At 43.9% G+C, this 27,971-nt stretch overlaps 1 protein-coding gene across 1 annotated transcript; it reads right to left on the bottom strand.

The window, feature by feature from the left end:
- Positions 1 to 107: 107 nt before the first annotated feature.
- Positions 108 to 27,971, bottom strand: fam193a (family with sequence similarity 193 member A). Its single transcript, XM_079998586.1, has 23 exons — positions 27,633 to 27,971; positions 25,630 to 25,704; positions 25,081 to 25,323; positions 16,637 to 16,812; positions 16,337 to 16,504; positions 15,400 to 15,646; positions 15,164 to 15,288; positions 14,630 to 14,777; positions 14,206 to 14,280; positions 13,898 to 13,972; positions 12,519 to 12,628; positions 10,879 to 11,121; positions 10,582 to 10,738; positions 10,291 to 10,440; positions 9,473 to 9,760; positions 8,117 to 8,339; positions 7,120 to 7,455; positions 6,376 to 6,658; positions 5,613 to 5,799; positions 3,810 to 4,049; positions 2,856 to 3,729; positions 1,318 to 1,399; positions 108 to 1,210 (listed from the first exon to the last, which is right to left on the bottom strand). The coding sequence occupies exons 1-23, from the start codon at positions 27,864 to 27,866 to the stop codon at positions 1,117 to 1,119; spliced, it is 4,833 nt and encodes a 1,610-aa protein (XP_079854712.1). The 5' UTR covers positions 27,867 to 27,971; the 3' UTR covers positions 108 to 1,116.

Here is a 27,971-nt window from a genome sequence, read left to right as displayed (position 1 = left end):
AGAGCCCCCAGAGCATGCGGAGTTCAGAGGGGAACCGCGCGCGTGCCGTGTGTGCGATACCATTATGGCCGACCACGTTGACAATAAGGTTTGACACAAGACACGTATCCTGCTATACTACTGTATTCCATCTTTCAAAAAGAAAGACAAGATTTAATATTACTTAACAATATGTTAAAAAGTAGCCAGTTTGGCTTCAGTGTTAATACAATATACACTCTATAACAGATTGATAGTGTGAGTATTGTTCTTTTCAATTCCATTCTGAAAGTATTCTGATACAAGCTGGCTACAAGTCAAAATGAAAAAACAAAAACAAAACAAAACAAAAAATAAAAATAAAATAAAAATAAAAAAAACCTGTAACTGGTACACCTTTACTCAACAGTTTGTCAACGGAACAGAAAAAAAAAGAAAAAAGAACATTGTCAAGTATTATGCCTTCCTCCTCTCAAGAAGTTAAGTTGGCGGGAAGCAAGGAGGGGAGACCAGCTGACCAAGCCCATTCCCTTGTCCATTATGAGATGCCGTGCGCGGAACATTTGGAAACAATGGTATAGTGAGCCACAACAAATAAATTACAGCTTTTTAATTCATCACATTTCTTTTTTTTTGTTTTTTTTTGTTTTTCCTTTCTTTTTTTTTTTTTTTTTTAACCACCATTGTCCGTTTATTTTTATTTTTTATTTTTTTTTGTTTGTTTCTTTAAGGATTCCATCCAAACATCGTCAGCATCTTTTGACTGCAGGTACGCCAATATAAGAAAAATAATTTCAAAACATGGCTCTTTCAGTCAAGAGAAATGCCCAAAACTTAGACAAAAAGCACACAAGCACGCAAGGAAAATTAATCAGAAAGTTGCATTTTGTGATTTTTTTTTTTCTTTTTTCTTTTTCATTTAATTTTCGTCGTGTAGTTCTGCAAGATCAAGCCAATGGGACAAGAACAAAGCAAGGCAGCGTGTGTGTGCGTGTGTGTGTGTGTGTGTGTGTGTGATTTGGGCACAGCAGGAGCACAACAGTTGGGTGGAGGTGGTGGGCGGGGGTTAAGTGGCTCGGGTTAAGTTGGGCCTTTCGGGTGCTGATTGCTTCCTGCCACAGTCACTCTAGCGCGTCCTCAATGTGCGGCGAACGTGGCTTTCTTTAAACTAAAGTTTGACCAGTTGATGGAGAGCCGCTGGCGGGTCTGCCGGGCAGAGTCCAAGCAGAACCTGGAGGGGGAGAGAGGAGCACAACGCTCAGGAGAGCCGCCGAGAGAGCCGGAACGCTTCCAAATGCCTCCGCGGGGAAAAGTACACGGTCCGACGACGGCACGTACCTTTTGAAATACTCCACTTCCCTCTCGGTCTCGTCCATCTCGGTGCTATCCAGATCAATGTCTTTCGGCAGGAAAACATCGTCTGAAAAGAGAACACGCACATTCATGAAGAGGACTTGTACAACCTGAAAATTAACCACACCAGTGCCGTACCTCCAAAAAACGGTGTCAGCGCTTTAAATTTTGATGGACTCTCGATAAAAAGTCAATCAAGTAACCTAAAAATAAAGACGTCTAGGACTAGGGGAAGGCAACGCTCCATGAACACCTTCCGTCTCATTGCACATGCTTGATGAAGAGCTGGTAAACGTCCAAAAGTTGCCTCTTGTTTTTCAGATTTTCCCCGTAATAAAAATGTTACAGCCTTAATAAAGTTTTTCAACCTCTGATAATTCAAACTGCACCAGTGCTGCAGCCACTGTGTGTTTCTAAACTAGTTAGTGAGTCCATTCCCCTAGAAGGGAATCCCCACCAATTATGGCAATTCATTAGCTCTTTGAGGTTCTACAAGACATTTTCACCTGGGACTGGACATGTCCAGGAGCAGAGTTTACATTAGAATCTATTGGTGCCGGTCCACGTGTTCTGGAGGATTTCAGTGTCCCGGACAGTGGAAGAGATTCTGGTCAAATATTATCTGTTTTTATTGAGCTTCAAAACAATTGATAGACAGGCTATATAAAGAATTAATTCATTAAGGAATGTGGATTTTTAATATATATTATTAATTGAATATTTTAAATAAAATAAATCCTGTTAACGCAGTTTTAAAAGCGAATAAATATTACGAATATTACCACTTGAAATCAAATCATTTCAGTTTGTGAATAAGTAACAAGTGCAGCTACTTTAATTAACATTTCACTCCAATACAATTTCCATAAAATTAAAAATGAAATAAATATGGAAAGCAGGTCTAATTAAATAAAGTTTGTGGTGTGTGTCTCGTCGATTCGTTTTACAACACAATGGTTATTTAACGTCTGCTTTGGGTCGGAACTTAAATATCCCCAAAAATGCCAAACTATGGATGTGTGCGTCCCTGTTGTCACATCACATCATCTTTCTGCTTCTCCTCTGCGCTCGGTCGCTGCTCCGTGTGTGTGTGTGTGTGTGTGTGTGTGTGTGTGTGTGTGTGTGTGTGTGTGTGTGTGTGTGTGTGTGTGAGGGATCAGCGTTAGATCGTCCAAACTGGCTGGCTTTCCGTTGCAACTTGCCGAACGTGGAAATGAACAGATCTGCGGAATTTTTTCGAAATCATCACGTCTATTTTATTTGACAGAAGAAAAAATATGGCGATAATTATCATTATTGGATTATCACCCAGCACTAATCTAAATTGTGATTGTTATATTATTTTCACCGGACATTATGACCAGAGAGATCTGAATATGTCGGACTTCAACAGATTTTCCCGGGTCAAAAAACGGGAACTCTGCCTAGGAAGTAAACCCTCCGTGACCTCAGCCCAGGGTAATGCCAGACTCATCCAAACCCATGATGATGAACTGAAAGAACGGCCGGACCCTGATACGAACCTATTGAGCTGTTCATCTTGTCCCCCTTCTTCTTCTTGTTCTTTTTGGTCTTGCCCTTGGGCTGCGGGGACTCTGCGGTGGGGAGCTTTCCGTTCTGCTGGGGCTGCTCTGGCTGCGGGGGTGGGGACGGCAGGGGGTGCGGGGCAGGGGGTCGGGCGGGGTCGTCCTTCATCTGGGGCGGAGGGGACTGCTGCTGCCGCAGCTGCCGCTTCTTTGCGGCGGCGCCAATGTTCCAGATCTCCTCCCTCTGGGGCTCGATGGAGGAGAGCGGGCTGTGGCTCTGCGTTGCTTTGGTTTCTGGGGTGGCGGGCGCCGTGCCGTTGGGCGTCTTCTTCGCCGGCTCCGAGCTCTTGGGCTTCTCCGGGACCTTCTTTGCGACGGCCTCACAGACGGGCGTCCTGGCGGAGTGCCGGGGCTTGGCCTTGCCGTCCGCCTCGGGAGGAGACGCGGAGGAGCCATTGTGGAGCGCGCCGTGAGAGCTGGGGCTGGCGGCGTCCACGGAAGTCGCCTTTTCCCTGTTTTTTGGGATGTGCTGCTTGTTGAGCTGCAGCGTGGGGTCAAGCCGAGGCTCTTTGCAGTCGGGGAGGTGGATGAGCGTCTGGAGGAACTGCGACTTGCCGTTGTGGAGGTTTTCCAGAACGTTCTGGGCCGTCTGTTTGAGGGGCTGGGGGTTGTTCTGAGGGGGCGCGGTGTTCTCCTTCGCTCTCTCTTTCTTTTTCTTCTTGGCTGCGCGGAGGTGCTGCAGCTCCTGCAGCCGGAGGAGCTCCCGCTGCAGCTCCGCCTCCTCTTCCTCCTGCCGCCGCCGCCGCTCCTCCATCGCCTGCTGCTCGTCGCGCTCCCGGGCCTCGGCCTCCAGACGCGCCTTCTCCTCCATCTGAAGAAAAGATCGTTTTAGTTTTCACGCCATTTAATTACAGTCGGATTGGACGGGTGTAGGTCTGTATCTCCTCTTACCTTCTTCTGTTTATGCCTGGCCCGCTTGGCGGCCTTGGAGCTGGAGGTGGGCTTATTGTCGGCGCTGTTGATGAACTGCAGCAGGTCCTCCACCCGTCGATGATCCTCCACCCCTCCGTCCCGCTCCACAACCGGCTGCTGCTCCTCACGCTTCGGCTGCTCCTCTTTCCGTTTGGTCAGACGAAGGCGCAGCTTCTCTCGCATCTCTGCATAGTTCCTACTGGTGGGCGCGGCTGGAGGCTGAAGCACAGTTTTGGAGCTTAAGCATTGATGAGAAATTACAACAAGCAGTCGGTTTAACTGACTTTGCAGTGAAAATAAAAAGTGAAATCGATATGTAGAAAACAATTTGTTTCATTTAAGTAATGATGTTAGTGCTGACCATAGTTCACAGCTCATACGTATGCATCGATCATATGTGAAAGTATAACTAGCTCATCTTTTAACTGGCCCACATGTTTTTTGGCCTCTCAGGGTTAAGTTAAAAATCAATGCAATCTTTTTTTTATTAAATGAGTTTAAATAAGTCACAACCTTATAATCTAACATTGCCTGGTTTCCATAAACTGCCAAAAGGAAATTAAGATTTTGAGTTTCATTAATTTATTCTATTTCATTCATTTTTAAAAAGATATTGTTTATTCAAGTGTCACAGTTGACAGCACCAACCTCAGAGCGGCTCTCCAACCCTGAGCGTTCAATTCGATCATTCAGCGATCATTCAAGACAGCTAACTAGCATGATTACAAAATCATTTCTTCAATGTAGTAAATAACTGCCTATGGACAGAAGGGCCGTCTCCCTAGCAGTCCCTGGATAAACTATTTTAGAAAAGACGCAAGGATTAGATCCAGGACCTCAGTGTGTGCGCCCCTTTCATACACAGTTCCTGGTAAATTACTGGGATAACCTTCCGCTAGTGAGTATTACTATTCACACATGCAGCTGCATTCCGGAACAATTTTGTCTTGTGCCCTTTCACACATGCCATGACAATGCCAGAGTAGATGGGGCAAAGGACAGTCCAGCACAAGTCTTCTGGTGCGGTCCCGGTCTGCCCCCGCCGCACCGGAGAACGATAGACAGAGCAGCAGCGCTCTTGCGCGCACAAAGAGGATGTACAGTATGTGGAATAGCACGCAAATAAAAATAAAAGCGCCGATGAAATAGATCCTAAAATAAATAAACGAGGCGGTATGTATGTATATATATATATTATATTATATATATACATATATACATGTACATACATATATATATTGTATAAGAGTAACCGCTGGTGATTGGATCTCACTTCCCTGCTCTACAGTCCCATGCAGAGACTTTGAGGGGCAGGTGCTAAATAAATAAATAAATTAAATAAATAAATAAATAAAAGCCACATGGACCCCCAGCTCCGGTTCTAGGCATTTTGCTGCTCTGGGCGACTGTAGCGGCACAGTGGGGCGCAGATCACGCCTGCGATAATGCGCAACGGGACGCCCCGGATCTGCACACCGCTCTGAGCACATCGTGGGTGTGCCGAGGATACGTGTGTCATGAATATGTATATCTTGCTCAGACAATCCTCTGCCTCGACGCCCCCCCCCAAAAAAAAAATCATTCACTTTACATAGAATAAATTTATATAGTGCTATGGAGTAATACAAGTAAATTATGTAATTAAAAAAAAAATGCCATACTGAATTTTAAGGAGGGAGTTTTCAGAACCCAAAATGATTTACAATTATTTCCTATTTATACTCACTGGAGGGATGTATAAGAGTAAGTTACTATGCTAGATACAGATGTCATGCGTCTTACCCCGCCGTGGCCAAAGAATTCACAGTAGCAGCAGTCGCAGTACTTCCCCTCCTTCTGATTGGTAGAGGTGGAGGTGGAGGAGCTGTGTTCGGAGCAGCTGTCCTCATCCTGGCTCTCCTCCCCGTCGTAGTGCTGGTGCTCATACGCCCCGTTCCCCTCGCAGCGGTGGCCCTCGCAGTCGGGATCACTGAAGAGAGTGATGACCAGAGTCAACGCATGTGATAATAAAGACTAAACTCAAGAGCAAAGTGGGGTCCTCCAAGAGGTCCCTGTTATTTCATTTACAAGAAGTTAGTTATACCGTTTTTACACCAAAATCAACAGGTTTACGCAGGTTTAAAAAACCCGGGTAAACCTACAATTTTTAGGCGATTGACGCCTTTCCCATTGCCAGGAGAAATGCCGTTCTTTTTTTTTTTTTCCCCTGGTGTGTCACGTTCGACGTCAAGAACACACCGGAAAAGGGGCGTGTAATTGTTCCAGTGTGATTGGGAACAAAACAGAAGAGGAGACAGCAACCTAAACAAACAAAACATGTCTATTTGCAGGGTCATTTGACCCGGTACTGAAACCCAGGTTTTTCCTTTCCCACTGATGACAAATGACAGTGGGTGTCACTGGGTTTTGGTGCAGTGGGAAAGGGGTATTGGTTATTTCCCTAATCAATAAAAATCTTGTGCCATCTGACAGCACATACATTGACAGCATATACGGACAAGAAATGTTTGTGTTGTATAAATCTGCTTCCAGGGAATGGACTGACCTGCATACACTGGGAGGGGCACTGACCGGACCCTCCACTGAAGGGGCGGGGGGTTCGGCGGGGGGCAAGCACAGACCCTGGTGGGCATCCATGAACCCAGGGGCTGGCGAGGCCATCTTTGGGAAGGGCTGTACTCCCATTGTGGGAAGGTGTGTGGTGGGTGCGGGGGGCAAGGTGGGGCCTGAGAGTGGAGGGAGTGAGGCCAGTCCTGTGGGGCTATTTCTAGGGGCAACTGGGGTGGTTTGCCGGTGGTCCTCTTTACCTAGATTGTGAAATACGTCATCTAAAAGAGAAGGGGAAAGGAAACACCAAATTAGAGGGACAAAGGCAAAATGAATAAAAGCTGGTCAGTGGTGACAGTAATAACTATAGAGCATTACTTGGCCAAAATCCAGAGCAGTCCATAGTTATTCAAGGTTTTTCAAGGAAAAGCTACTTTCATCTCCAAAGAAGTAACAACACAATTAAACGATCTATTCAGCCTATAATTTATACCAGCATTTAAAAACAACACTTGACATTTATTACATGCATCTGCTGACAAAACAATGGGGGGACATCCTTGTAACACCCTCAAACAGTTAATAAAGGGAAACCAACAGTTGTAGCTCGTAACGAAAACATGAAGAGACTAGGAGACAAAATATGAACTTTTGTCTCGTCTGTCTCAGACCTTTATTTTACAAACAGAAAGGCCCATCAGTACGAACCTATAGTAGCCACTCCTCCTACCTCCTGTATTACCTAAAGAGTTGGGTCTTTTAGATGCTAGGTGGATGGGGGGGTTATTACTTGACTGGACAGTGGTGGCGGTGCAGGACACAGACGCTGTGGAGGCGGAGGTGGCCATCACCACTCGGCTGGACTCCATAAAGGCATCCTGGAAATTGTACAGACACTTCTTCTTGGCACCGCTCTTCTTCTGCTCTTTGGCATCCAAAGAGGAGGAAGAGGAGGAGGAGGAAGAGGAAGAGGATGACGGAGGTAGAGGAGTAGGCAATGAGAGGTGTTCCCTGTGGGGGCCGATGGATGTTGGCTGGGGGAGGGGCATGTCTGGAAGGGGGGGTCCAAGCATTTCACCTGGTGAAGAGCACACGGTGTTAACAGGTAACAGGTAAACGGGTCTCAAAGCAGGAACCGCAAAATTTGGGCCTTGCACAGAGTAATTTAGCTTTCAAAACAGGCAATGTGTGCTGTTTTGAGCTGTCAGACATGTGGCTCAAGCAGGAAAAAAGACTAGTCGGCACAGGTCAAACAAGCTCTTTGAGTTTCGATTCAGTGAGTGAGCGAATCTTCGATGAGCAAACTGAAAGTAATTACTGAGGAATAATAACAACAATAAATCAATGAGGGAAAAGGCATTTGGCGTAATTCATATTGAATGTGATTGATTCACACTGCATTCCACCAAAATAAATTATTTTTGCATTAGTCAATTATTATTATAAATGATATCTAAATATGTATTATACACTATACATAAATCACAAGTTATTTTTGTGATCCACACGTTGCATTCTTCCGCCCAAATAAATAATTTTGGCAGAATAAAATGATCATTGTGTGAATTCCCTCCAGTCAATTCAACTGTTCTGATTCTCGTACTCCTGCGCTCGTTGTTTTACTCATATCGTACTCATTGCAATATACCAAGTGAATTGACTCTTTTCACAGAGTGACTCATCAAGAACCGGGTCTAAAAAGCCAAACCTTCCGTCACCCATGCCCAGCAGGTGCCTACCTGGAAGGGACTCTGGGAGCAGCATCGAAGGGTTCCAGCTCTTCATCACCGTAGCATCCCACAGGTTCTCAAACTTGAGTGACAGGCACTGGAGTGAGCTGTTCCAGTCGCTGGCCCCTCCCGCTCCACCGAAACAGTTTTGGTAGACATGATCTGGTAAGGAAGGACTGAAGGCGGGCTGCTTGGCGGCTGAGTGGTTTGATGTCGGGGTTGGAGGAAGAGGCTGAAAGAAAGACAGTGAGTTACGTTAGAGATTTGAAAAAAACAACCATGTCATTATGGGGAGGAAGTGGAATGATTTATTCCAGGTGTGTCCCTGAGACAGGTAGAGAAGGGTAGAATCACCCTCCCAGAGTGGAGAGAGTTTGACCCCTAGTGGTGGTGACAACCATTACACAGGAGTGAAATATAAAATGAAATAAGGTTAAGTCATTTATAATGGATGCTGTGAGCATAAATCCCCACGGAACATAACTTACAAGAAGTTAGGGTTGCCACGGTTATCGGTAACTCCCCCCTACAAAAAGTACAAGAGAAAGTGGTAGTATAGCTGTATTTTTATTAGAAAAGTTAGGGTTGGTTTGAAGATAAATAAATAGCAAGAGAGTAAGAAAGTGACCGAAAAAGCCTCCCTGCGCACGTTTTTTTTTTTTTACATGTTTTTTTACATGTTACAATAAATATATCTACAATAAAAACACAGTATTATTGGGGTTTTTTTGGCCGAAACGGGGAACGAGGACGCACAGCGGATCGCACGGTGGAGCGGGGATCACGGTGTTACGTACCAGGCAGGGACAAAGTGCCTGTTGTGTGTGATTTTCTTCCCTCACCAGTGGAGACGTAACAGTGGAGGTCTGTGGCACAGCCAAGGTTTTTTTTCTTTTTGGAAAGGTGAAAATTCCGAGGGGAAAAAAAAAAAACAACCCGCGAGAACAGCGGGAAAAATGCAGGAAAATCCTGAGAAAAATGGAAGCGTTGACAGCTACGCATTTCTTACACAGAACTTGTCACTGAGGAAAAGGTAAAGCGACGCGGTTGTCGTTGCAAAAGCGGCGCAAACAATAATACCACCTGGAGACGCAGGGGGGGTTGAAAAGTTGTCTATTGCTCCTTATTACTACTTCTCACGTCTGTCAAATTTAAGTTGTTCTGTGAAATATTTTCTGTAACGTATGTCTGAAGCCATCCTGAAAAGTTGGTAGCAATTCTCATTATGTATAAAATGTTGATATCAATATAGAATCGTATCATGAGCCATCTCATCAATATCGTATTGAATGGAATCGTGAACCGTCAAAATTGAAAGTTCAGATACTGCCCAAATATAAGTAGGCGTTGTCAGAGGAGGCTCACCTTGTTGTGTGCGAGAGGAGGACTAGGGGGGTAGAGGGTGGGGTGCAGCAGGGGTCGGGGAAGGTGAGACAGGTTGTGCAAGGGCAGGTGGCCGTGGATGTGGGGGTAGAGGTGAAGTGCGGGGTGGGCGGAGGGAGTCTTGCTGTCGGTGAAGAACTGGTGTCCGACTGTAGGGGGCGCTGCAGTGTGGAGCTGGCTGGGGGGCAGGCACGAGGCCGAGCCCAGGGACCCGGACCCGGGGTCCTGGTTGCACACATGGCACTCGCAGGCGTGCTGGACCTGTTCTACCTGGAACGCAGGGATCATTCCTAAGTGAGTGCTAGCCGCATTTAGCGAGGGCCCCTTTTTTTTTTTTTTCCTAAGTCACTTGAGGCTGTGGGGATATTCAATCATTCAAGAGTACCGTTCTTTTTTTGGAATATTTATCCATATTTACAGTTTACCGACCACAACTAGCTACACTGCTTCAAATTCACTTCCCCGAAATTTGGAAACAGCATAGAGAGGAGCATATATATTATGGAAATCCATTGAATCGCTGTTTCTTATAAAGTACCAGCTAAATAAATACAGGAAAAATATCAAATGTAGGATTTATTTTAATATTCTTTGATATTTATTTTAATAATGCCATGGATCACACTTTAACTTGTATTTCGAATGTGCAAAGTGAATTGATAGAAATTGACACTAAATAGCCATCACCTTGCCTCCAAGTAAGTGAGGAAGAAATGGTTGTTGTCCTTTCATTCCTCACCTTGTTCCTTCTATCTAGTCGTTTAAATGGAAGCCACAGGAATGAGGGGTCTATTGTGTACCTGCTGGTGGTTGTAAGATGGCGGGGGGCTGTTGCTCCTCCCTGAGGGAAGGTCTCCCTGCTGCCCGGGAGGCTCCCCGCCGCTCTCGCCATCAGCCTCCTCCTCCTCGCCCTCTGATGAACTGCTGCTGCTGCTGAGGCCTTGAGGAGACTGGAGAGCAGGTGGTGCGTGGCGGGGACAAAGTGGGAGGAATAAAAACAGGTAGCAATAAAAACACATGAGGACAAAGTCCAGTTTTGGCGCAATCAATCAGAAACTCAGAGAAAAGGTTTCAGACACTCCATCCCGTACCCCTTCCTTCAGTCCCATGTTCTCCCCTCCGCCGTTCAGCTCGCTGTGGAGGCCGTTCACAGCGGCTGTGACGACCCCGTGCTCCTCATAACCACCGACGGGGTAGATGTCTCTGAACTTTGCCGACATCGGTGGCCCTTCGTCGTCATCACTAATGCTGCTTAAAGTGAGAGAAATACGAAGACGCCGGAGCAGTGGAGTTATGGGGATATTGAAGGGACACACAAATACCTTCATAGACTAAAAAAGTTTCGGTTCAAGGGATCGAAAAGGTAGACGCGTGACGGGTCGACTTACAAGTTGTTGGTGTCCCCTTCAGGCAGTATGAGGCGTGGGTGCTGCTGAATGGTGATGGGAGAGCTGGAGTTGGAACCCGAGCCTGAGCTGCCAGAGGACAGGCTGGGCGGGTGCACCTCAGGCAGGTAGTCCCGGTGCGGCTCCCCTTGGAGGGGCAGTTTTATATGGAGGTCCTCGGCGATGGGGGAGTCCATGATGCCACACGTCAGAATGTGCGAGAGGCTACAGTCGTCACATGTGCACCTGTTGGCGGCAACAGAGGATCGAGATCAGTGGGTAAAAAAAAAAACATTCAGGGGGCCTGGAGATTAATATTATTCTATATGTCAATTATAGCTGAGCTAAGTCTGAACTAGAAGACTAACAGAATATAGACTGATCCGCAACGGACACGGTTGAGGTGTCGTTGGAACCGGGACGTCATTTAATCCAAATCGATCCACATACGGAGCAGAGAATAGTGAAAAACCGACTAAATCGGAATGAAAGTAGCCAATGCTTGGCTACTTGGCTAATGCTTCACCAACACGCCAACATTCAAAAACTTTCAATCTGGTAATGGAACGAGACGAGTTTTAGAATATAAGCTATAAGGTAATGCTAAACTGTATATGTACGGATTGTGGTTCTGAATGTTCATTTGCGTCATGCGCGGTGTAGAGTCCATCTCTCTGTAGTGGTTACAGATTACAAACTAGGCGTATGTGTGTGTTTATGTACCGTCTTATCTGGTAGATGTCTGCTGGGATGTTCGATTGATATTTTAGCTCTTTGGTCTTTTTGTAAATGAAGGCATTCTATTCCCTGATATAACCGTGTGTTAGCTGTGGAATGGCGTTCCTCCTTACTTTGCCGGATTCGCGGAAGGGGTAAGATACAAAATCGGCGAGTGATGAGTTCATATTCTCGGAACGAATCAGAAAAATAGCATCCTGATAATTGTAAAGAATCACGTAAAAACGTAAACCGTTTTCCAGTTAATCCACAGGAAGCCGTGACGTCCACCCCGACTGTGGGAAGGACTGAGGTGCTCATGTAATACCAACGCGTCAGAAAACTAGAACCCGTGAAACTGTCATTAGTCACGGAAAGACGCCAACACTTTTCAGATTTCATGGAACCGTAACCTATCAGAAATGTAATCAACAGAAAGGCGTCACCACTAAAATTACGTAACTTTGCTTCGTAAGCTTCCCTAAATATGTTATTGCCCCACACGAGAAATACAGGCAGATGTAATTGGTGTACATATATTGACATAGTCATAACAAATGGTTGAAATATGGTACATCAAAGCCACAATTTAAAACGGAGACAGAAATTTACTTAAACATATAAATTTATGTCATTATGAAGTTGTTAGACGTGTTAACTGTTGAAATTCAGAACATTGTGCTCACATGTGCGATAAATCAAATCGAAAATATTGTCCAATACGACAAATTTGTGTGAGAATCAGCCTGAATCTGGGTAGTTTCATGCCTCACTACAGGAAAAAAAAATCTTCAAAATGGAATTCGTCACCAACACGACAAAAATGGACCCTGTTTACTGCTGCCTGATGTCAACATTTTTTTTTTATTTGGAATTGTTTGTATAAGGAGTAAATTAGTATTAAAAACTGAATCCTGGAAACTCACCTTCTCCGATAGTTGCAGTTTGGGCAATCTGGAATACTCAGACGAGAAGAGAGCATCCTCATTGTATCGGTGAAATTATCTCCGGTGACGGACTTCTTACTGTTAGTTAACTACAAAAAGAAGAAACACACACACACACACACACACACACACACACACACACACACACACACACACACACACACACACACACACACACACACACACACACACAAAGGGGATCTATTATGAAACACTATTTTTATTACATGTGCACATACATTTGGGTCTCTGAGGGGTCTCCTAACACACGCACACACACTGTGAAGACAACTCCCATTTTTTGTGAGCTGGCCGTTTCAGAAAACGTGTTGAAACAAACCGTTCAGATTTGCTGCCCCTTCCTACGTCAAGTGGGGCTTCATAAGAATGAGAACCACCCTCCATCTGAGTAACTCCACCAACGTCTGAAGAATAACAAGCACCGCTGGGAACTGCTCTGTTGGCTTACAGACCAGCACAAATATTTTAAAAGAAAGAGGAATTAATACGGACCGTCCTTGAAGAAACTGTGGACGGTATAAATTTCAAAAATAATTCTGCTGTTTCTTTCTAAAAATAAATATAAGATTATAAGATTCGGCGAGTGGCTTGATTATTTCTCATCTATTTTTGTTCAGGAAAACACATTTTGGTGGACCGATGAGGTGAAATCAGTAAATGTTTACAGACTAACAACAGAATCCGGAAATCAAGCTCGAAACCCATTGGCTCTCAAAACTAGGGTCCTCAGGAGAATGGTGCCACCCACAGAAACAGAGCGTCCTGGAACAGGATGGTTTAGAGCAGGGGTCTCAAACTACAGGCCCCGGGGCCACACCGGCCCACGAAGCAATTAAATGTGATGGTAAGGATATTGATAAATCCGGCCCGCAGATAATGTTTTCAAATCACAATGCTTAATTAACCCACACAAATGTTCTCAATGTTTTTAAAAATATTGAACATAATTGAAAAGATCCTAAGAGAGCTATTTCTAACAGTATTATGAAGCAAGTCACTAATGTGCAGGAGAAAAAAAAAAACCAAGCAAAAAAAAAACAATAGGCCGTTTTTTTCTTCAAGTTCGACAAGGCCTCCCTAGAAGAAGACAACCTGAACAGTGGACCCCAGGTCATTTGAGTTCGAGACCACTGGTCTTGAGGCATGTAAGAATGCATAATCTGAGTGGTATTTTCAACAGAGAACATGTTTTGGGGACCCCAGAGACCTATAGTAACTTGTTAAAATGAAGCATAATACCCCTAAGCTACATACGGCATAAAGCTTTTTAAAACCAATACATTCCAGTTTCCAATTTCAAACCAATGATTACAAGGGCTCAATAAAGTCAGTTCTACCTGTTCTTCTATGAATCTCCTCTGCTTAAAAAACTCCCAATCCTCTTTGAGCATTTGCTGTTTCGTTTTCAGAGTCTGGAAGTAAAGTAAGAAGAACTTTATTTTCCAGTGGAGGGATTTCACCGCTTCACAGGAAAAGGATGTGACTTGGTACTAATAATAACAGCTAAATAAAAAGAAAGTACAATTGAAGATATCATTTGGAAAAACAAAGAAGAGGAATAAATGAACAGTGGACAATGCTCTTAATTGATTATTTACATTTAAGGTATGAAAAAAAATGGGCTTCAAGAAGAATACGTTCTTACATTTTTACTAATCAAAGACTTGTGTGGTTCTGTCCGTTGATTAGTGAGATTCTGACCCTCCACCTTGAAAAGCAGCTGCAAAACACACAGCAAATGTTTACAACCTTTATTATTTCAACTAAATATCACACTAATAAAACAATATGAATAAAAAACAACTACTATTGAGTATTTCTAATAATAATTATAATAAGCACCCTCTCTCTAACTCTACTCGTACTAGTTGTTACTAGAAGAATGTTTCACTGTGACATATGGTTGGTTTTTAGAAGGAGTCCAGAAAACTGAATACTGCGACAAACGTTCTCATTCTAAATCGTTTCGGACAAGAGTCCGCTAAATTACATCATTTTATTAGTATTTCTCAGGATGATTTAAGGTCATTTCGACAGAATATCAAGACCATCGTTCTGGGCGTGCATACCTGTTCATCGACATAGTCGTCGATTCTCTTCTCACACTCCTGCCATTCAGCAGCCACCGCAGCCATCTGGTGCTGCAGCTGCTGGTAGCTTTCTAGTAAGGTCCTGTACATCTCCTCGCTGTACGAGTCATGTGAGGCCGTGCCGTGGCTGAAACAAACGGTGGAAGAAGAGACCAATCAGTCGGGTACTGCGGGCAGATTGTAGATCAGGAAAGGAAGCCGCAGCTCGTTAATTAACTTACAAGAGTCTACATCCATCGCACGTAATGTGCATCCGTTGGCTTGTTTACCCACTGTATGTCTGAGTGATCATAATATGGGACACTGATCCGTTTGAATCTTTCTGTAGTGCGTTTCAGCAAGCGAAGCAAATTTGAAATCTCTCATCACATGAGGCGCTGTTTACAATGGAGCGGTCAGCTGTCTATTTTGGGAGTGGAATGGGAGCGAAATGATTCGTTGCGCCGAAATCTTTACGCCAAGCACTGTAGGCTATAGTAAGACAACATGAGCAATTGGTAAAGAATGTCTTACTTGAGCTGTGCAACAAGTGCAGGTAGACTGCTGTGCAAGATTGGTTCAGAGAACACCAGGTTCTCAAAAAGGTGCTTGTTGTGCAGCTCCCACGTCACCTGGAATTTCTGGAGATGTTCATTCTCCTACAATAGGACAAGGGCCATTGATTGAAGCAAAGACAAAGATGGAGAGCGAGTCGACAGTGATAGAGGAAAGGAAACCTATCAGATAGCATCTAATGGTAACTGACTGACCAGGGTGAGCAGGAAGCTGCTGATGGTGCGTGCGGCCTGGCAGAGGGCGTTGTACTCCTCCAGCAGCAGGGAGATGAACTGGTGGGCCTGCGGGGGACCCTGGGCCGCTGCTACTGCCCCCGCCTGCCCCGCGGCCTTGGAGCCGGCAGACAGGTGCTTCAGTAGCCGCACCTTCATTTCCAAGACGTACTCCCGTGCCTGCTGCTCCAGCCGCTGGTACAGCTGGTAGGGGTCCTTCTCACAGAGCCTGCAAGCAGGGCACACGAGTCCATTTAACCAGGGGTCATAACCTCAAATGAGCAAGGGAAAGGGTATTAATTACACCACACATTAGCAACTTGCCTAGTAATATTTCAAAAGTAATCAAAACTTCAAAAGTTATCATACAAAATCAATAAAAAATGTTGTCAAATTCTATTTTTTTTTTTGTTTTATATTCTGAAAACATTAAGTAAAATTGCCTGGATTAATAAAAATTTGTGATTTAGAAATTAATTTGCAGCCAGATTTATCTCATAAACATGTAACAGGCAGCATTTCATTATCTCTATGGCTGGATGTGGCCCCTGGGTCTGAAATCTGAGCCCCTGAATATTAACTGTAATGTAAAACCAAAACATAAGGTCAATACAAACAAACTATATATACACCAAGAAACAATCTTTTCATAAAAACCTTCATTTTAAATACTATTGGACAACACGAGTAACAAAACACACAGCATCATCTTCTTCATTTTGTCCTGTCGTACTGTCATAGCAATTAACTGAAGGTCTCTCAGGGGACAAAGAAGCAGACAGACATGGACGGAGACAGAATACTTAAAACGTGGACGGGGAGAGGACATGAAGATGGGAGTGATATTAATGGAGGCATGAAATGCAAAGTTAAGGAAAAGGTTATGAAAAAGTCAAATGGTTTATTCTTATCCCGATACCTGTCCACCAGCTCCTTCATGCCCTCCTTGTCCCTGTCAAGCGGCTGGTCGTGGTCATCTGCCAGCGGAGTTCCCGTCTGGCGGTAGATGCAGCGCACCAGGTATCGCACCTCTGACCAGTGGTTCTGAAGCTGCTGCGACTCCCTCTCCGATTCGGCAGAGATCTCCCTGCAACACGGCATTTACAAATGGTCATTCTGTTTCTGCGTTAACGCACGACTTCCTGAGAGCGTCCCCCCTCGTACGTTTGAATGGAGTGGGGGAATGAGGGGACATTACTGGGACTGGCTCGACACTGACCGTCTCTCGCTGCAAGCTTCACAGCTGCACACAGTGTCCGCAGTCATCGGCGTGGTGAGGTCAGGAGCGGGCAGCATGGGAAGTGTGGGCGCAGCGGCGGTCAGTCTGTCGGCCGAAGCTTGTTCCTGCCCCAGGCTGCCGTTGCCCACAGGCATGTGCAAAAGAAAGTCCTGGCTCTGTGAAGAAGTCACCATAATAATTGTTAGGGGTGTCACGGTTCCGAATCGAAATCGAAAATCAATCGAAATGGGCGTTCTATTTCGAACTTCGAAATTACAAGCAGGTTTTACTATTCTCTACGTAAGTAATATTGTCCGACATGGTCGCCATATTGAGGCGGTCAAGATCCGCCTCAATATTTCTCAACGTACACTGCACCCGCCCACCTGGCACGAGGGCTGCAGGAACCGGCACGTTTCCCTCTCCTCCAGTGTGTGTACAAGGGAGAGGCCTTTGACCACAATGTCCAGAAATTCTAAAGATGTGGCGATGAAGGAGGGACAAATGGGATAAACCCGACCATCTCGACGGAATGTCCTCTAGTGCAGAGGTTCCCAACCACTTGCTCATGGACTGTGCCGGGCCACGGGGAATTTGCCACTGGACCGTGAGAACACAGGGGGCGGGGGGGGGGGTGGTTTCAGAAGTGATCTGCTCCGCAGCAGAGCAGCAACAGAAAAGGGAGTAAATTAAATACATCTAGAGTTTTTAAATTTGCTTTGTTTGGAGAAAAGATCACTCTGATCGGAGCTGCAGATAATGCCGTAATTTGCCTTTTACTACCAGCGTTCCCCTCTGGCAAAAATAGCATCCGCTTTTCTTATTATGGTGAGTAACTTAAAAGTAGTGTAATAAATAACTTATTGTTCATTATTCTAAAGTCTACTTTTGCTAAAGCTCTTAACTGTTTAGGTGTGTTGTTTAAATATTCTCATATTTTTGTTATGATTTATAATTTTCAATATTGAAATAAAAGTGACTTCTTGAGAAACAACTGTTTTTCTTTACAAATCAAGACTCGATAGTCAAACAATGGCACAGTAGTCAATGCTAGAAAAAATACATATGTTTAAATCGGAAATCAAAACCGTGAAATCAAAAGTCGACTCATGGATTAGGGGAATCGTGACACAGCTAATCATTTTGTTGCATTATTTTAACGCTAACAAATTGTTTTTTCCAAGATGTGATAAATGTTTCTTGCAGGCATGCAAGTGACAACATTTGCAGGCATTTGATTGCCTTTATAGCTTAACCCTTGGGCCACACCAGAAGCCACGTAGTCAGCGACATGTTATCAGCGCAAAAACGGCGCATCATTGCAAGCGTCGTCAATTTCTTCCGGGGCCGACTTAATTTCGTCTATGATGCACTCACGTAAGCAGCATTCGAGACTTTTACACAATCTATATACTGTATGTCTATTTATTCAGCTGTTTCTGTAATAAAGTGTTCTTTGATATATTTTTTATTAGTTATTTGTGATTTGATTATTAACTGACGAAAGCATGCAATGGATTTATTCTTGTATATTTAATAAAAAAATTTAAAAAATCATTAATAGCGTAATTATATCTTATAAATAAATAAATCAACAGATTTCTCTACTAATACAATCTATTGCCCACACGTAGTGACGCCAAGCAGCAAGGAGACCGCCCTGCTTCCATGTTGGTTTGTCAGACCAATAAAGTGTATGAAACAAATTCCCCTGTATGAAGTAAAATATAAAAGTCTCTTTCTGGGCGTGGTATTTGTTTTCCTGCTGGAATAGTTTGTTTACATAAGTGAGGTATAATCTGTTGTGGGGGAAAATGTATTAGTTTGTTTATTCAACTCAGTAATCCACATTAGGACCACACATCACCGGTTTTGATATATGTGGTTGATGCGTACCAGGTTGGTAATTAAATATTTTCACTAAATACATCTTTCGAATGGACTTCTATATCAATTTACGCTCCAGTTTACGTTCTGCGGCCAGAAAAGTTGAGCCGAGGTGTAAAAAAATAAAAATAAAATTAAAAAAAGGGCCAGGGCTTTAGGAGCCTCAAGGCATGCCGCTTTTGTGACGCTGGCGCTTCTACTTGGTGTGACCTTCCATGTTGATTAAAATGGCAGTGTATCGGAAGCGCTTTCGCCTTCTGGTGTGGCCCAAGGGGTAAGCACGCCTTTTGCTGATGAATAAAATGGACTTTAATATGAATACATATGGAGCTCCTTAAATTGAAATACGATAAATATGGCAACATTTTTGATCTTTCATCTCATTGGGTAATGAGATATATTCACAATGAGTTCAAATGGGCTCTCCGACGGTGCTAGCGATGCACGCATTAGCGATGCACACGCATTAGCGAGGCACACGCAAGCGATGTAAGCGATGCGCATGCCAGAACAGTGTTTTGATTTTATTTTAAGATTCAAGAGGTTTATTTGTCACATACATATACATACGTTCATACATATATGCAGTGAAATGTCTTTTCAATCTCCTTATGGAACGAAACCATGCGTAATGGGGACACTTTCTCCGTGACTCTCCCCGATCACCCCCTCTCCATGCGCAAAAATAATCTTAATGAGTCTGCAGGTTATGCCCCGTCCCCACACTGTTTTTAGTTGTTTTACTTGGAGGACTTACTTGTTTTACGGGGCTGGGCTCTCTGCCATCGGGGTGCATGGAGAGCCGGGCACGGGTCCAGACGCGGACAATTTACGCATATAAAAAAATAAAATTATGATTCTTCTTATTTAGAATACCTCATTGAAATTTTATCCCTGTGTATTTTGTAAGCATCTATCTGTTTTATCCTGTTATTGTAATGGACACTGACTGAAAAAAAAAATAATAATAAAAAAATAAAAAATAAAAAAATATATAAATGACTCCTCGACTTGAAGGATCTCAATCTACTGAGGGGTTTATGACTAATGATTAGACGACTTTCAGGGGGCAGTCCTACGTGTAATGTGACTTTCTTAATGACAGCCCACGGTGCCCTGACATCAAGTCTGGTGTCTCTCTTTTTCATTTAGTTTTTTTAACCCTTCTCACACGGTCCAATTGGTCCATTGACCAATTGCAGAGACAATCCCCATTCCTGGACCGAAATTAAAAGTGGCACCCTTTTTTTTTTTTTTTTTTTACTGTACCACATATGAAGGGATTACAGGTCCCTCCCATACCTCACAAACTTCTAGGTTCATCAGAATGACAGTGGTCATTTGTTTACTTTCACATGGTCCTCATGAGGTCCATGGACCTCAATAAGGATAAAAACTTCAAAATTTAAGTGGAGATCCACCATTCTCTGAATGAGCTCATTGACAATGTGTTTAATGGATGTGATCATTCTGGCAGCATATTAACGTCAGAATCAGAAATACTTGAATAATCCCAGGGGGAAATTACTTCTTTTAACATGTTAAATAACAGAGCTAATAAGCGTGTTTCAGGCAAAGATACAGCCAATGCCATCAGTATTTGCATCAACTTAATGTTGTCCTACCTAACCTCATGCAATGTAAAATACCATTGTTATTCAAACGATAAACCTATCTTTAAAGCAATTGTTTATCTTACTGTAGTATTGTGCACCGACAGCCATAACATTAAAACCAGTGACAGGTGAATTGAATAACATTGCTCATCTCGTTCCAATGGCACCTGTCAAGAGGTGGGATATATTACGCAGCAAGTGAACAGTCAGTTCTTGAAGTTGATGTGTTGGAAGCAGGAAAAATGCGCAAGCGTAAGGATCTGAGCCACTTTGACAAGGACCAAATTGGGATGGCTACACGACTGGTTCAGAGCATCTCCAAAACAGCAGGTCTTGTGGGGTGTTCCCCGTATGCAGTGGTTAGTACCCACCAAAAGTGGTCCAAGGAAGGACAACCAGTGAACTGGTCATGGGCGCCCAAGGCTCAATGATGCACGTGGGGAGTGAAGTCCAGCCTGTCTGACCCAATCCCACAGAAGAGTTACTGCAGCAAAAATTATTGAAAAAGAAAAATGCTGCTATGATAGAACGGTGTCCGCAGACCGGTCAGACTGTCCAAGCTGACCCCTGTCCACCACTGAGAGCGTTCTACAATGGACACATGAGCGTTTGAACTGGACCATGGCGCAATGGAAGAAGGTGGCCTGGTCTGATATGAATCACTTTTTCTTCTACATCATGTGGATGGTTGGGATTAGGGTCTGATCCGATGGAGCATCTGTGGGATGAGCTGGAACAATAAACCCGATCCATGGGGGACCCACCCAAAACTTCCAGGACTTAAAGGATCTGCTGCTAACGTCTTGGTGCCAGACACCACAGGACACCTTCAGAGGTCTTGTGGAGTCCATGCCTCCACGGGTCAGAGCAGTTTTGACGGCACGAGGGGGAGCCAACCAATATTAGTGGTGATTTTAATGTCATGGGTGATCGGTGTATATTACTGCATTACACTTCCAATGTGCTGGGGACAATAATGCGAATTTTGTTAAAGAGGGCACTGCATGTCATAGCAGGTTTCCATGATTAAGACTGATGCTAGGGTTGGCAACGGGGCGGCTGAATGAAGCCAAATAGCTCGTCTTGTCGCCAGTGGGCGTGTCAGCTCAAAATCAACTGTCTGTTGTGGGCATGTCGCTGTCCGAACGTATCAAAATATAATAAACTCTCTCAAATGTGGTGCAGTCCCGCCTAAAATTTTGGAGGGAAAAATGACCTATAAATACTGCAATCTTCTCAAACACAACTCTTTTCGCCATAGATGACAATTTGGCGTTTGTGCTTGCTGCGGTCCACTTGAGAACAAGTAAACGCCGCCGCAGATCCATGTGGGTCCACAGGATCATCTCTCCTTGTCTCTCTGCTTCTCTCTCCTAAATGAGTCGTGTAAATACTTCCATTTACGCTTGCAGTCTTCCACTACACAAAAATAAATGTCAGGGAAAAAAACATTGCAAAACTTTCCCTTTCCATATTAATATTCAGGGCTATCAATGGATTTAATCATCACTAATCACATGATTGACCACAGTAGGGATGCTACGGTGAGGAATTTCTCTGTGTCCTGTGTTACTGGTATTAATGGTAACACAGGACATTTTACAACCGGGGTTGGGGCGGAGAGGGAGAGAGAGAGAGAGAGGGTGCAGTGTCCCCATTATGCACGGGCGCTAATTACGGATGGAGGGAGACAGGTTCGGCTCTATACCTGATCTAAGGTCTCCTATAGCCTTCTCTCCTCTCTTCACGTTTTAAACAGACTGTGCTGCGACTCTGCTATGCGCGAACAAGCAGACACTTTCACGCTTAGTATTTTACAAATTCTATTTTTTTTTTATTTGGCAAACGTCAGGCGCTGATAGGCAAAAATGAACTAAATGGGTTTTATTTGTATTAAAAAAAACAACCAAAAAACCATTGTGATGTTATCGTTTTTATCTGTTCAAAATGTACATTAAAAGGGATATTTTAAAGTAGAGATGAGTGTTTAATTCTCTTATCGACATGGGAGTGGACAAATTTGCTTGTTTTATGGAAATTTATATTTATCGGAAATCAATTAACAACCCAAAACAATGACAAATTTTGTCCAGAAACTCTCATAAGGTACTGCCCCCCCGGTGCCCCCCCAATGCCATTGGGCTACAGTGTCAATCTGACAATGACCAACATCACTGGATCAGGGCGCTGTCAATAGCTGCTTGATTTGCGATGCAGAATCACAGTTAAACAGGTGTCTGGGTTCAACCAATGGCGAGTGAGAACATAGAGCGAGCGTCACCGAATGTCCCAGCTTCTCTGCCTCTTAGCCAATCACGGCACACATAAGAAAAAAGTCTTATTTATAACTTGTAAATATAACTAACCAAGTGTGCTGATGAAGAAATTGCATGACGGCTCTATTTATGGATTATTACAACATTTGGCGCCTGCCACCATGCCGCAATGGCGCGACATACATGCGACAAAAATGTTTAGACCGCTCGGAGGACGGCTTTTTAGAAGCATTTTAACATGTTTGCCGACCGTGTTCGAGATCAAGGTTTCGGTGAATGAAAGTTCATACATCATCAATTCTGCAAATATGTTAAGTCGGATTTTGATAGATATCGCATGTTTACGCTAATTTTGAGTATTCTCTGCAAAAGCCACGTGTAAATTGGCTGGAGGTGTGCCTGTGTGCCTGTATCAGTAAGACATGTCTGTGTCGATGCAGCATGCAAATATAAGCCCCTTTTCCACTTGGAATCCCTAACATTCCTGGATAAAAAATATCCGGCAAAGGCAGTCGGTAGTCATTCCCACATTGGCTTCCTTTACTGATAAAAGTTCCGGGTGGAGTCTGTTCCCACTTAGATGACCGCTACTGATACAGTACGTAATGGTCTCGTGAGAGGTGTCTAATATGACGTGAGGCTAGGCAGCAGAATCGGTTTGGTTTTCAGACCAGCGCTTCACTCCTCGTCTCCCCGCCCCTCCTGGACCGTCTCGGTTCCCTCCACTGACAGGGCCCCCGTCCCGGGACGAAATAACCCTAAACCAAAGTTATTAAATCAGTGTGTTCACTTTCAACCTGTCCTACACTCTCTGCCTCCGGAGAAGGAACGTTCTCCACCCGTCACACCTCTCCCCGCTCGCTCACTCCGGCTCTGCGCTGCAGTGCAGCCGTAGGGAAAGCAAATCGCTTGTGCCCAATGTGCCCTGCGCCGACCCCTAACTCTAAAAACACACGCCATGGGTCTGAGCAGTATCTTTAAGAAGGGAAGACAATTTAAGAATATAAAAGACCTGTCTCTGTTGAGACTGGACCTGTTTCAGTTTCGTCTTTGCAACCGAGCTTCACGAATCGGATCCGAATGTTTTTTTACTTTCCTTCCCGAAAACATTTATTAAACAATAACTTTAAATATTTTTATGAAATAAATATTTCTATTTGTACTCTATTTGGATTTGGCTCAACCCCCACTTTACGGCGATGTTAATGCTTGCATTCCCACACTTTCATTCCCGGAAAGGATGCTAGGTCGAGAGTGGGGAAATTTACGGAACGAGTATCACGGAACATCGAGAACGGCTCGAGACAGCTTTCAGTGCCAGTGGGAAAGGGGCTTAAACAATAAAACCAATCATCAGTAGTATTTTGCGCCGACCCCCCCGCAGCCCTCATATGTCACTCTGCCGCGGCAATACAGACGTGACGTGATTGTAAAGACACACACCCACAAACAGATCAGACGGCGAGGACTTTGTGCTAAGGACCAGCCCTCAAAAAACTGATTCCTAAACTATGGGTCCGGAAAACGGTCATCATAACAGAATGTGCATAAATTGGTCAAAAAAAAATAGTGGGTTTAATGAATTTGCATTAATGTGTTATTATCGCATTAACTTTGACAGCCCTAAATAATATAAAATTGTATTGAATATAAAACATTATTAAAATGGGGTAGCTGTATGATTATTAAAATAAATAACAAAATATTCATATGCAAGCAAAATATCTTATATTAATTGGGGTTGCCATCTGAGTTGGTTTTCATATAAAAGGCTAAATACCAGTACCAACGCCGTATTTTCCTTTTCATTCCTGTGTGTTGTAGCTTTGACCTATTAATTACCTAGCATGACTGGACATAATGCACTAAATCATAAAAAGCTGCTGGACTATTGAAAAAAATAAAATAAAATAGCCATATCATGAACAATAATGATACAGTGGTCAGGTGTGAACCTATAGGCAGATCCAGACTAGACCTTCATGGTGAATCTTTTGTCACTGGCATAAATTATGATTTGCACTTCACATCGTCTTTCTTTGCTGCATGCAGTTTTGTTTTTCCTTTTCACATCCCTGTACATAGTCATGGTTCAGGGACACATCATAGAAAATGGGAAACCTTTTCCTTTCCATCAATGGCGTACAACATCATATCTACCTTCCTATTGGCTATCACACGTTGACCATCGCTGCTTATTTGCATAAAGTTGAGGATGCCGGTCGCAGCTCCACCGCTTAGCTGGATGATGACGAGCTCTGTTTGAAATGTATTAAAGCCTGTCGCTTTGCCACCCATGTACGCCAGCGGTGTAACCCTACCATAACTTTGTCCAAATAGCTCTGACTACCTTCAACAAATAATAATGAAATGCTGAACTAGAGCAAAATAAACCATTGTCACAATATGATGCAATTTTGCTAAAGTTACAAGTATATTCCATATGATTCGTGAGAAACAATGCTACATGGACGGATAGGATATTGGTGTGGAGGAGAACTAGCTTTCAAAGCTAATATAGTTCTGATTGCATTTATCAAATTTGCCACACGTGTATTGCAGTAATCTCTGTCATTTTCCAATTAAAAAATTAAAGAACTTGGTTTGTGGTTGTCTCCCCCAAATGATTAACATGATTCCTATTATTTCCTTCCCCATTACTTACCCCAAGTGATTGCTCCAGGGCAGTTTGGCGGTCCTCCTTCTCCACCGTACGCCTGCAGTCAGGGCACACCCACAGCGGGAGCTGGAGGGCACTAGCGGTCTTTGTGGGCTGCACTGTGCCATTCTGACTGGACAGCTCTGTCTCCGACTGTAGGACACTGTCTTTGCGCTCACAGCGACACAGGAGGCAGCGGTCACCAGCCGTGTAGGGTGCCCGCTGATTTAGGCCAAACGTGAAAGGGGTCTGTGATGGGTGGGGGGCAAAAGGGCAGGAAATGGGCAGAGAAAACACCCTCAGTGTTTTTAAACTGAGAGCATTTACAACCAACCCTCTTACATCAATGCGACTTGTGTCACTAGAAATGCACCTAGATATTCTCTTGTCATTCGTTATGAAAAAATGGTAGAATTGAATTCAAGAGAAAACATTGAGACCGTAGTACGTAAGGTATATCATTCATCATTCTCAAAACTCAATTAAAGAACTATTACATTGTTGTAGGTAAAAAAAAATCTACTATTTGCAAATGATCCCACTCAGTCATTTTACCTGAAGGACTCCAGAGAAATCAGCATTCACTGGCCCCTCTGTGAACTGTGGTGTTACATTATTTTTCATGGGGACCTGAGGGACACAAATGGCCCAATGTTAATCAACAACCGAACCTTTCCCGCTCAGGAGCACAACTGGACTGGAATCCTTATACTTATACTTTTGATGTGAACCAAACCAAACTCCCAGTTTATAATTAAGAACATAAATTGTCTTTCTGAAATTAATATACCGGTACAAATTGTTTTTGTTTGCCATCTTGCCGTTTAAAGCCCAATCAAATAACTGCTTTGACACGACAACTAAAATATATTCTGTATACTGACCTGACCTGCCCCCCTGCTAAACAGACAGGAAATAAAACATTACAATGAGGGATCATCGAGACATGTCCAACTGTTTTAGCGTTCTGCATATATTTCATACGGTCTCCTTGGGGGCTGAAATGTATTATGTTTCTTAAAATACATGTTCGTGCTTGATGTGCACCTTATGAACGATGACTCTCAAACTACAGATTGTGAGCATAGGCAAATGGTGGTTTTACAATTTGTGTTTGTGAAACCAGTTAGATTATCAAAGGCAATGTAAGTGATGTAGAGAAACTGGGATTTAGCTAAATGTACAAAGGTTACCTGTACAGAGAGTTTACAGCTACACACAGGTCATACATTTAAATGCAATGCTTTTTAAGACCGTTATAATACAACGTTCAACAAAATTTGATTGACTGATTTTTGGACAAGCCATCTCTCTAACTGAGTTAAATATGTAAGTATAAAGGTGGGTACTATATATTTGGCGCAGAGGTGAGTACTGGGAAGAAATAGTGTAGGTTATGAACTATATGGTTCTGTGAACTGTTAAATAGAACAGTTCCCTTTAGGCCAGATAGCAAGTTGAGAGATTAGGTACCGGAATATATTCAACCATTACTACTTAACCACAGAATTTACAACAGGTAGGTCCAGATATTTTGTTAGATTCCTCTCTACAGGCAAGTGTGACAGGTGAGTTGGGTTCATACAGAACAGAGAGTGTAGCAGGTGAGTATTAGGTTGAGTTTGTAGGCTTAAGGTTTTATACCATCAGAAATGTGGACTCTCTCAGAAGAACACGACTTAAATATATGGATAAATAAAATCACCCACAATGTCTGTGAAATGAAATGCTCATAAATTCTAATTTCAGACAATTGAATGACTTTTGCGGCCTAAAATGTCTACAACTGAATAGAAGACATGTTAGGGACCTGCACATAACCTGCTTTATGACAACAACAACAACGTCCACTAGTCCCCAGGGCTGGCAGAGGGTTGGTCACCTACAGCCATTGTGGAGGAATTACTAAATAATCGAGTTGTATACATTAATCAATTGATTATCCATAGAAATATACAAAATTGGCCCAACGTAGCTTAGTTATGGTACATGCGTGTAATGTGAATGGCACCAAAATCACGTCGCGCATTGTTGTGCTACAACGTGTTACGCAGCATCAGACAACACACGAACTGTATTAATGTTGGAGAAAGAAAAACACATCCAAGTTAAAGCCGAGGCCCAACAGGACTTTAGCTACTAGCATTAGCCCATTTTACTCTGTGTAGCGAACCCTGTATGTCACTACCTCGATCCAAAATGATCTTTTGACGACACAAAATGCGGGTGCCGTCGTCCCCGCGGCGCGGACCGCATTACATCTTACACTAATAACAGTGTGTGGGTGTCGGGGTTCTGTTGGATCCAGCCAGATTACACTATAAGGCCACGTCTTCCCACCACTAAGGTTAGTTAGTTAATTCGGACTAAATCGCTTGCTAAATGGCTAGCTACCCAGCAGCCAAAGCACAATAAACACATTAATGTTTAGAGCAGCTAGTTAGTAGCGGGGTGCATGGATGTTAGTCAGCCGTCTTCTTCGCCTCAGTCTCGGGCCCGGATCGGATACGAGTCGCTGACATGTTGATAGCCGCCCTGGTCCGGACGTAAACGCTCACCTCTCCGTTCAGGCCGGCCGCGGACCCCATGCCCCCGTTCCCAGCAGCGCTATCCTGCGCCAGGAAGCCCAACGCGGGACCGGGTGCCGCGGTGGCTCCCTGGGAGCACAGGGCCGGGACCGCCCCGGCCTTGCCGACGCTGGTGCCGCACACAGCGCTGCAGCTGCTGCTGCTGCCACCGCCCCGCTTGTTCTTCCTGCGTTTAGCTCCCCGCTTAGCATCGGTCGGACTCATTTTTTTTTCCACAACTCGCCTCCCAGGACTGGCAGGGTCTCGGAGTGGAATGCCTGGTGAGTGTAATCCGATCTTATTTGGGGAATTTATATATTAAACACTGAC

Source organism: Zeus faber, assembly GCF_960531495.2.
Source record: "Zeus faber genome assembly, chromosome: 4".
Classification (NCBI taxonomy): Eukaryota; Metazoa; Chordata; class Actinopteri; order Zeiformes; family Zeidae; genus Zeus; species Zeus faber.
The sequence above is the reverse complement of the archived record's forward strand: the minus strand, read 5'-3'. Positions and strand labels throughout refer to the sequence as shown.